Here is a 12019-nt window from a genome sequence, read left to right as displayed (position 1 = left end):
AGATATATACATCAGACAGGCAATCTCGTTCCACTAGATCCGTGTAATACATCCAAGGCACTCTCACAGACTGCATTACTCACATGACCTGAAAACAACCTGCACCTGTAAGAGCCTACAGAGTGATTCTTGTATTTAATAAACTTTTGTTTGAAGCAAAAAAAGAAAGGATTATTTGCACAAAGAAAATTGTGCATGTAGGTTTGCACCTGTGAAGTTCACTGACTAAAGTGCTTGTGTAATTAAGCACATTGGTATTTATAGAGAGTATCGTAGACCAAACAATGCTGTAGAGCTTTTATAGAGAGTATCGTAGACCAGACAATGGTGTAGAGCTACGACAGACCTTATTTATAAAGAGTATCGTAGACCACACAATGCTGTAGAGCTCTGACAGACCTTATTTATAGAGCATCATAGACCAGACAATGGGGAAGAGCTACAACAGACCTTAGTTATAGAGAGTATCGTAGAGGGGGCAATGGTGTAGAGCTATGACAGACCTTATTTATAAAGAGAATCGTAGACCAGACAATGCTGTAGAGCTTCGACAGACCTTATTTATAGAGTATCATAGACCAGACAATGGAGTAGAGCTACGACAGGCCTTATTTATAGAGAGTATCATAGGCCAGACAATGGTGTAGAGCTCTGACAGACATTATTTATAGAGAGTATCGTAGACCAGACAATGCTGTAGAGCTACGACAGACCTTATTTATAGAGAGTATCAACATGCCCTTCCTCCAATTTCTATACATGTATCGTTTTTCTTAAAAGACATCCTTTTTCATATTATATTAAATCATCAGATGTTTGTGCCGAAGGTGGACATCCTGTCCATACACCATTGACAATGCATGCATGAAGCTCAAGCTGACACCCACTTAAATAAGACCAATGCAGGCTAGAAGTATTCATGGTTACTGTACTGGAAACAGTAAATAAATAAAAAGGATTAGTAGGCCGCAGCAATAAGCTTTCTGGGTAGATGGGGGGCAAACATTTACTTTTTACACTGCCTAGTCATAATGGCAGTTTGAAAATAAATTTGGGAGGTCAGAGCAGGTATAATAAGGTGATATATGAATTAATCAAAAAGCTTCTTTTCCAAAATTCCAACTGGATGCATCATGGTATGTTACACACATATATATAAACAGCACGTTGGGATGATAGTGGCCATTGAGACCACAGGATATATATACAGATCTTTAACATGGCATGTAACAAGCATGTCAGGACAGGAAGTATTACGAAGGATTAAATAAAATTCAGACATTATTCAAAGGAATGTTAGCAAATATGACTCCATAAACTACACTTGTCATGTTTGAAGTGGAATAATACGAGTGTGTATAATCCTGGTGTTATAGTGGTATGTACTGTATAGTACTGACTCAGTCATTACCCTTTATCGTATTTACTAACAAACACGACCATTAACATTTATCTGTTGTAAAAACCTGATGACCAATCACTATTGCCCACAGGTCCCAGTATTTTTGCCAAACATAAAATGTTAGGGGTCAATTTCTTTGCATAAATTGTGAATTCTATTTCTGACCGTATTATATGACAAAACTGTAACATTTTGAAGGTTAACAGTCTTTTTAGGTGTCATGTACTAAAAGAACCCTGAATGGGATTTAATAGGAACCCTATTGCCTAAGTTATGCTTGATAAACTGCAATATTTTCGTTAAGGGTACGAGATGGATATCAAAAGTTGCTTGGAAATTAGTTCAAATCAGTTACAACTTACTAAAAATTAAAACAAGAAGCCCAATGGCCTTGAAGTGCTCACCTGTTTAACTTGGCAGATATAGGTTGCAATCTGCTTATTATAATTAGTAGTAAGGGGGTAATGGCCCACAGACATGTAAGCTACTCATTTGTATAAAGTTTGATCCTCATGAGCTAGCAATACTACCAAGATAGAACCTGGTTGAAAGCTACCCATTGAGAAGTGATGTCATCTAATTAGAAAAATCTACAAGTTTAACCCCTTCTGACCTTGTCCTGCAGCCCCTGGTAATGTCATCCCTTTTGTCCAAGTAATTTTAAAAGAGATGTGTAAAATCACAGAATTAGATTAAATCTAAGTCTGTGGTTAAATGAAATGAGCCAACTTGACTCCTTCTGACCCTGATCAGTTCCTTTTAGTGTACTTGTTTTCTTTGCTTGGGCTTAAGATGCTCCCAAAACAATAAGGGTAAAACCTGTCTAGTAGCTTTGGTAAAAATGACCTTGATAATCAATCAGCTAATTTGATCCCATCCCTCACCCCTAGGAGGGATTAACTTCTAAAATGTATACAATGACTTTTGACCATGATCCCTTATAGCCTAAAAATTCTATCAACAAATTGTGACTGATTTCCAATCACAGTTTTAGAGGAGATGTTCAATGCAACAGCACATGATGCCGAGGTGAACTAAAAACTTATTATCGCATTTACTTGCAAGCTTTTATGAACATAATTTTAATACATTAGGATGTTCAACAATTTGCTGATTGAGTAATTGAGCTACTTTAAAACACTGACTTTACAGTAACCCTGGCAGATTAGAATTGTTAAATGTTTCTATTGAAATATGTCCCTGCCATGTACAGACCAAGGACTGCTCCAAATATTGATGATACAGATAATGTTACTCTCATTCACTAAATGTTTATAACAACCCTGCAAAATAAAGGGCATTCTTTGTAGGTACTAAGCAAGAAAGTAACTGTAACTAAGATTGAGATCTACCACCATGTTACAAACTATCTAGAACCAATGTCGGACCTATCTACACATATGACTTACAGTATTTCATCCTCAAAGCTCCAAGGGTTATGCAGTTAATGTAACTTTGTAAGTGAGTGTATATTATAATATAGTTAATGTAACTTTTTAAGTGAGTGTATATTATAATATAGTTAATGTAACTTTGTAAGTGAGTGTATATTATATATAAGTCATAAAGGACAGGTGTGTGAGCAGGTGAAAAACTTCACCTCTCCGACACTCGTTGATAAATGTATAAACCCACGGGCGCTAAAATATGTATCACACCAAAGTTTTTTCCTTTCTTTGTTTACCTGTTTTTCTTAAAATGTTTAAATCAGAGATGGCTGATATATTATATGTACCATTCATGACCGAGATGAATCCTAGTGATGGCTTCTAAGTTGACATCAAACACCTGTCCCTGAGTTATGGCTTCCATCTTTCTTACCTACCAAATTATATCTACCTAATCACATGGCCATTAGCTATATATAGGCACATTTATCTGTATCCGTTGCTACCTACTGCATTGCGAATTTGCTTAATTATGACATTTGTACAGTTAGTTGACCACTTAGTTAGCGTGACTTTATATATATTATGATAAGATTTCTGGGGTACGAAACCTACACTGGCACAGCTGGACTTTTAAAATCAGAACACTGATCATCAGTGATGTTTTTGAAAAATTCAATGTGACAATTATTTTCATAAAGTACCACAAAGTATTGCTTTCTTTAAAAAAAAAAAAAGATTGATCAAAACCATGATTTAGCTGGAAAAACGTTTCCAATGCATAGCTACTGTATCGTATGAGGTTTGTTAAAGGCTCATTATCATATATATTCCAGCATAGCTACTGTATTGTATGAGGTTTGTTAAAGGCTCATTATCATATATATTCCAGTTGACTAAATAACATTACCACTTTTATTGGATGTTCAAAGTGTGTCAATTAATGAAATGGAACATAAAAAGACAAATTCCATGTAGCTGTACACTGTTGCATGCATAAGAATCAAATCTAGATTACAAGAACGCCAATTAAAAATAATTTAAGACTTATGTTTACAATTTTTGTAATATTTTATTATCATCACAGAATTGGATAAGATGGAGTGCAACTCTTTGAACTCTCTTTGGCTTAGAAAATATCTTCCAATAAAGTCCACTTATTATAATATTATTATAGGGCTCAAGTGAGTCCTGTGATACTGTACAACACATTTTAAAACATCAATATACCTTACTAGCTCAAATTAAATCCCAAGATTCAAAGTGCTTCAGTTGATTTTTTTCCTCAAAAAAAGTCATATCCTTGAAGATCCTGTTTCAATACTATGATAAGGATCTCAAAATTTTAAATCCAAATATTTGTAATGTCGAATAAATTGTGGGTGGCAATTCATTTGTGATACTTCATGGTCGGGCTGATTGGTGAATGAACCCGTCCACACGTGTTTGATCTCACAATAGATCAACCTTATCTATATAAAATATATCTTTTTACTATGGCCCTTGACACTTACCACAAAGGCAAATTTTGTACATGAAAAAAAACATTGACATTGATTAATTTAGAATACTTCCAGATCGATTTTTACCAAATGTAACTTGTCGAGTTGTTAACTTGAGATGGTGCAAACTTCTTGTTGTTTTTCATAAAAGTTTTATAATTGATTATAAATGTTTTGTGAATGAGTAATCCTCTTTTAACCTGTTACGATCCAGTATGTTAAAAGTTATCAAAATACCTGGGTCAATAGGAGAAAATTTGAGTATGGAATATTAAGTATGTATGAAGCTGAAGAGTAATAATTGAGAACATACCATATTAGGTAGGGAATAATTACTATTATGGGGTAGGAGGTAATGGGTCTCAATACTCTATACTGAGTAGGGATACTCTAAACAAACAACACATTATACAAAAGATGTAAATTATAACCCAACAACAATTTTGTTAAGGTTTTAACAGCTTCGTTTTATTACACTAAATTTGTTTCAAAATTGAGCTTTGTATTTAAGATCTTTTAACAATGATTTAATTTAAATGTGTTCAATATAACATTGTAATAAAAGTTAATATATACATTGTACATGTAATTACAATTTTTGTATTTCATTCCGCTTTACAGAATTACTTCTTATAGAATTGAAGCTAACAATGCCTAGATCTATATATACTCAACATAGAATGTGCTTCGACTTACAGGTAAATATATATTTTATCTCAAATCAAATGTCAAATACAAACTTAAAGACTGGATTGACATAAATCCTGTTTAACAAATTGATAATTTATATGCATGTATATATCTTATGTTGAATTCAATAAGGGCCACCCATATTTTCACCTTTTTTCATATTTTGAATTGAAATTTAATCATTTAGTCAGGAGATGAAAATAAACATAACATTTCTTGGTGCATGCAAACATTAACTGGCTCATTTACTATGTTATTAATATAAGGTACAAATAAATAGTATTTTAGAACAACCGAGGTCCAGAATGACTGCAGGTGACAGTGTTGGAACCCCAGTGTAACAAATTTATAATTGAAATAAACCTCTGATATTGGCAGGAACTTATGTCAGACAGGAATATAAACTGGGTCTTAAAAATTATGTAGACCTATATTGTTTATTTTAGGGCTACCCTTGGTGAAAGTTTTGAATATCAAGGTCAAATTTTAAATTTATTAATGTTTAATGAATTTGTTACATGTATATTCACATCTGATATAGTGTAAGGTAGATTAAATTACATACATTTTGTAGACATATGTAGGTTTTTTTATTTGGACCCATTTTGACTAGAACTTGTGAAAGATTTTTCCTGGTGTTGCTGATCTTCTAGGTATATATAACATTCATATTGAACTACATATATACCTTAAATTGTCAGACAACAAGCTGTTACCTAATACCAAACATTGTCGTGTTTTCCCTTTCAAATCCCTTAACTTATTACAAATTTCTCCATCGACCAGCTTTTATACAGGCATACTCAACTCATTACTACATGTGCTTTTCTTTCATAGCAGCCAAGACGGCCTTCAATGCAAATCACTGTTGTTGTTTTATAAATGTCTTTAACTTCTGTTTCCTCATTTCAATATAGTTGATATAACGGTTGGTCTGAATACAATTTATAAAGTCAATTGTAACAAATCTGATGTAAGGTTCACTTGGCATACACTACAAATTGAAATACTTTATTATTCAAGGAGTACACATGCACTCATGATAATTATATATTTCCATTGCTTGTTATTTTTAGGTGAATTTGGGGCCCTTTAATCAGAGCGGCCCCTTCCCAAAGATATTTTCCGTTGTATTTTCCAACTTTCTACTCCATTGTCATCAGGGGGATCTTAATAGTGGTGTTTTTGTGTTTGCTGTCAGAGTACATTTACTGTACATACTTTACCTTAATTTGTTGAAACAAACATTGAATATCAACATAATTGATTGCAGTATATACATTTGCATACAAGTTATACAATCCTTACCTTTATTACATTACAAACACAACGCAGAAAGTTATTGACATAGATATTGAACACTAACCACACATAAGAAATGTTTTATAAAAACAAACAATAGCTGTATAAATAAACAGATTCTTTTATAGATCTGTCAAAGTCGGAGATGTCTGAGTGTCAGCCATAAAAAGTAAATCTGGTGCTCAATCTAACAGGGATTTGTAAGCCCAGTGTAAACATGAGATGTGTTGATAGCCCTGACAAGCATTCAGGGTGCTGTTGACATTCTCGGGGAGGCGTGGCACATGTACAGCCTTAAGTGAGGTGTGTCATAAAGACTCATAACGCTATTTCTTTGGATATAACACCTAACATTACTGGTAATAACACTACCATTGCTGGTGATGACATATCACAAAGTATGTTTATATCACACCAAATTGTCACCAATACTAGTTATTAGCATAGCTCTACATTGAAGAGAAACACAGCATGTTAATAAATAATTACTGAACAACATTTACATTTTTTACTTATCTGTGTGAACTATACTGTTTACAGTACATGTACACTAGTGTGTACTATATTACTATTAGTATTACCAGTATATCAATATTTCTGAGGTTTCAATGTCGAAAAAATGGTTTAGACACATTGCAATTGGGGTCATTAAAAATTCTTTTTTTACTCTTCCACAATTGTTGTCCTTTCCTCAAGTTTGGCAAAAACTTTCAAAAATGTACAAGGTCATGCAAGTCACAGTTAGTATGAATTCCTGTATTTGAGTGACTTTACAGAGTCAATCAAATCACTGACCAGTGGCCAGGCCCTGGGGTGACAGGCCCTAATGACTGAACCAGATAAGGCTGACAGATCATTGGGCTGTTATAATTACTGAGTGGGATTACAACTACCCTGTCCAGTTAATTAGGGCATGTGTGCCCTCTCAGACTAGCTACTGCATACACACTATAATGACAGGGGGAGGGGGTCTTCACCTCGTAATAAGAGGGGGAGGGGCACTACATGAAAGTCTGGTTCTGGCATCTACCCTTGATCACATTGACAGTTTTATAGGTCACACTTGTGATCACTTCTCATTTACTTCTGACAGCATCCATGGTCAAATCACTTTATCTGTTAACTTTTGGTCTTAACATTTGTTGAATTTGAAATCTGCTTACAAGCACACTTATAAAATACATTGAACAAATGGAAAACATTTTTAATAGAAATAACATGTGTAGTTGAAGATCATAGGATACTATAAGTACCTTTCTGGAGACATGCTTTTTATTTTGAACTTATGCAAAGGCTCGATATATGTAGTTGTATAACACTATCAAATTTAACTTTTAATACATTTTGTAACCTGTAAACTCATTTTGGTCATGAAAATAATCAAATTATCGTAAAAACAAAGTTCTTTTGTCGATAATGCAAGCTCCATTTGTTTCAGCAGGAATCAATCTATTCATATGCAGAGAATATAATTTTTAATTGTTAAAAACAGGTTTTCATTTTAAAACTAAATATTTATGGTATTCCTTTATACTCATACATTATTTATGATATAAATATGAAACATCACGTTAGAGTTGAAAGACTAATAGAGCCCTAAGTGTCCAAACCTGTTAAACAGTCACACATCTGATAAGTGGTGGTCAAGATCAAAAAGCTAATTAAGCAGATAATTGTAAAAGCTGTTATGTCCTGGGGACATACAGGTAAAACATGACAGGTGAGCTCCACAGGTGAGCTTCAAAGGAGATGATCTTGTCATCTTCTCATCAAATCAATCTCTAAATAGGTAGTGGTAAATTACAAACAAAACAGGAAATGTGAGAAGTGTGTTAATCTTTTGAAAGGAGAAAATTTGCATCAGAAGATCAAAAGAAGGTGTTTTATATAAATGATTATATTTACATTTTAACAGGAAGTTTAATATATAATCATTAACAGTGATTGCACTGCTTTCGTGTAATGTTATTATAAATACATATAAGTAACCTGTATTTTTTTTTCTTTTGAAGGAACTGTATCAATTTGGAAAATATATGGTATTTTGAATGATTCAGAATTTCCACTAAGTTTATACAACAATTTTGCTTTGTTATAAAATAATATTATCATGTCATGCATTCATGATACTTAAGCATGATATATATTGTATATGTATCAGGAAAATAAACACAATGGGAAAGAAAGAAAAAAAGGGTGGAAAGCTGCCTTTTTATTGGTAACACACTCCCAACTAAAATCACAATATTAGTAACCAGTTTCTGTTAACAGTTATTGTTTTTTGATCAAATTATTGCTGGGTTTTTTTTACGATATGTCATAAAACATTTCTACTTTTGAATGTAAATATGGATTATGGGTGGGTTTTTTTTAGCAGTTTCAGCAGTCATCAACTTCTGTGACTTTCAAAATCAGTGTTACTGACAAAGTTCTGATTTCCTCATTAATATTGCAGGTGCCTAGTGTAAGTCTAGGTGGCAGATCAATCACTACTTAAAGGAAATTAATAATAATTTGTTAAGAAAAATCATCAAACAAATAATACATACAGAATAATGAAAACAATCTGACAAAAACTTATAATGAAAATGAGGCATGCATTGTTATTTCTTGATTGATCTTTCACCAAATAAATTTTAACAATAGTTGGTCAGATTCCTAGTTTACTTTCAAAATCCCAGTGATTCTCAATTCATCAATTATAAACCTGGTTCTAAATGTGTCAACTTAGATTTTACAACATCCTTTTCTTAAATGAATTAGAAAAATATAGCAGTATTTTGTATTAAAATTCATAAGAAATTCCTGATTTTTTTCATTTTAATATAATTAAACACTACAGCTAAGAGAAACAGCCTGTAAAAAAAGCCTGCTATAAAACCAGGCAAAAAATCACTGTCACCATGTCATAAATAAGTCATACTTTTCACTTTAAATCCTTCCTATTTTTTTGTAGAGTCAGTATTGTAAAATGCCAAGACGGATAAAAAGGAATTAAGTTTATAAACCCTTCAAGGCTATAAATACTGTTCAACATCAAACATGACTCATGTCACAAACCTTTTATTGACACGAATTTACAACGCATTCAATTTACGCAGACAATAAATGCATCCGAGTTGTGAATGTGTACCCAAATTTAAACCACTTGCATTTTATTATCTACTAAGACTCTCACACTATCTTGGTGAAAATGCTCATTTGTCTTTGCACATCAATACTGATGACGCTGACAGGCACAGATTGTAACAACAAACAGGAAATAGTTGTTCATATCGATACTGAAATTCAAACTTTTAGGAATATTGATTTTGTACCGGTTATAAAAAGCAAATATTGTTAAAGAAAAGATGACCATCCACACAGCATTGTCAACCTTCCGAAACAAAAGCTTACCTATCCGTGTAATTCTGAAGTGTGCTGGATCATTGAGAACTCGTCGACCCCAGGCAGTTCGAAGATTTTCAAGGTGGATATCTTCCCCTCCAACAAGTAGTGTGTCAGGCTCAACATATCCCTTATACTCCAGATTTTGAATGCTTTCAACAAGTGCCGGGTTCCAATAACACGTTTTATTCCGAAGCTTGAAGTCATCCAAAATTACTTTCCCTGACAATTCTGGTGGAGTCTTTCCCGACTCGTTTTCGTCCGGTGACAACACAATAGCAAGGCATTTTGAAGTCACAGATAATCTCTTTTGCGATTTGGAATCCACTCGTTTGCTGATTTTAGATGACATTCTACATGAAGAAATCTCACCGGCTGATCCGCGCCACGAAAATTCAAACCTGCTCCGACGTTAGCATTTTGAACACTGTGTTGTCACTATCGAGCACCTGTCCGATATTGCAGTGATCCTAGCGGAGTGTTGTTGTAAGGGTAGATAACTCTTCAATAGCAGACGATTTTTGTCTGTTATAGTTCGTGGGATAATCTAATTCCGTGGTGGGACTATGTATCTATATATGATTTACCTTGATTTACCTTGATCCGGATGGCCGGGAAATGAGCCTAAAGCTCATATTGGCCCAATTTAAATCTTTTATATTAATATTTTAATGTTTTCGCTGCGCTAGAGCGGTAGATGGTTATGTTTTAAAAAAAAGTCTCTCTGTAGAGTCACATCTCTTTAACTCTTAATTCACACATTGAATTTGTTGTCCTTGTCTCTCTCTCTCTTTCCAGTAAGCGTTCAGGTTATTCTTAAATATGTTCATAGAGCTCGCTGTAACTGTTGCCTCTGATAAAGAGTTCCGCTTATTTACTACCCTATTTGAAAAGCGATTTTGACTACTGTTTGATCCAGAGAACACTTTTCTTCCATGTTTGAGTGAATGTCCACGAGTAATTGAATTCTCTGATATTTTTATATTGTCCAAGCTAACCTCCTCATAGCCGTGCATTATCTTGGACTATTTAAAATTAAATCATTTATTACAAAACAATCCTACGACTGAGGAAAATGTGCTGTTCATACATAGGGTGTATATATATATACACAGTCTCAAAATTCATATTTATTTCATGTTTCTAGATGGTTGTTATTGCGTTTTGTTGCCATAGTAGATTACGTTATATTAAAAAGTGCAAATAAACATAATTAAACATATTCAATCTCGTATTGAGCTGTTGAAATGGAAGACCAAAAACCAATTATTGCCTACCTTTACGGCACGGGTCACCAAGAAAAAAAATGTTATGTTGTTATTTAACGACTTAAACTATCTTGTAACGCTTCGGTACTATCCTTTATTTGAACTGTTTGAAACCAGCGTCCCTGCTGCTAACTGTCTTCACCGCACTAGTACAAGTTTTTATACATGTATGTAAAAACATACAGTCATGCAAGTCTTCAATGTAAATGTTGGAAATTCATTTTCGGAACTAGGTAATATTGACGCAGGTGTACCTCAAGGGTCAATACTCGGTCCGCTTCTCTTTTTGATATATATTAATTATATTACTGATGTACTTGATTCGGCCTCCAAGTTATTTGCAGATGATACATCCTTACTTTATCCTGCTTTTTCATGCTATGAAATACAGACTGTTCTCAACAAGGACCTAGAATCTTTCAATCAGTGGGCTGAACGTTGGTTGGTTTCTTTTAATCCTAAAAAAACGGACGTTGTTTTTATTTCAAATCCAAACGATATTGACGATGACTTGGATTTGATGTTTGATGGGGAAATTTAAATTTAACAGACGTACATAGACATTTAGGAGTAAATTTAAATTCAAATAGAAAATGGGGGAGTCATGTCAAGGCAGTTTATAGTGCGGAAAAAGATTAATGTTTTACGAAAACTCTAATTTATAAATCTTTCATTTTACCAGTTTTTGAATATGCCTGTGAATTATGGGATGGTTACAATGCTTTTGAATCCGAGGAATTAGAGAAAGCTCAAAGAGAGGCCAGGCGCGTAGCTACCATATAAGCCAATAAGCCCGGGCTTGCACATGATTTTGACAAGTATAGGTTTTCATGACATTATTTTTTCTTGCTGATACTATAAAGTGGAGTTTAAGTTTTGAATATATAGTATACATATGTAATTCCTCAGATATGATACAGTGTCAATAGTTAGTACAAAAATGTATGAAGTTTAGAAATGTCCATTGCATTAATGGACAGTTCCAGGCGGAACTAAACTGCTCGATTGAGTAAATTGAGAAACTCACGCCTGGCGCAAACGACTCCGAGTATGGCACAGTGGACACAGACAATCAATGTG

The 12019-nt window shown here is 33.7% G+C and overlaps 1 protein-coding gene across 2 annotated transcripts in view; it reads right to left on the bottom strand.

Annotated features, from left to right (window-relative positions):
* Window positions 1-10132, bottom strand: part of LOC110450211 — a 30377-nt gene extending 20245 nt beyond the window's left edge. For both annotated transcript variants that reach the window (XR_002462947.1, XM_021497536.1), the window contains exon 1: window positions 9681-10132. Coding sequence is in view for 1 of the 2 variants with exons in the window: in XM_021497536.1 (XP_021353211.1) it covers window positions 9681-10023 (343 nt within the window). In the remaining variant the exon portion in view is untranslated. The remainder of the gene's footprint in view (window positions 1-9680) is intronic.
* Window positions 10133-12019: the final 1887 nt, after the last annotated feature.

This window comes from Mizuhopecten yessoensis, unplaced genomic scaffold (assembly GCF_002113885.1).
Source record: "Mizuhopecten yessoensis strain PY_sf001 unplaced genomic scaffold, ASM211388v2 scaffold5133, whole genome shotgun sequence".
In the NCBI taxonomy this organism is placed as follows: Eukaryota; Metazoa; Mollusca; class Bivalvia; order Pectinida; family Pectinidae; genus Mizuhopecten; species Mizuhopecten yessoensis.
This window is presented reverse-complemented; position numbering and strand designations above follow the sequence as displayed.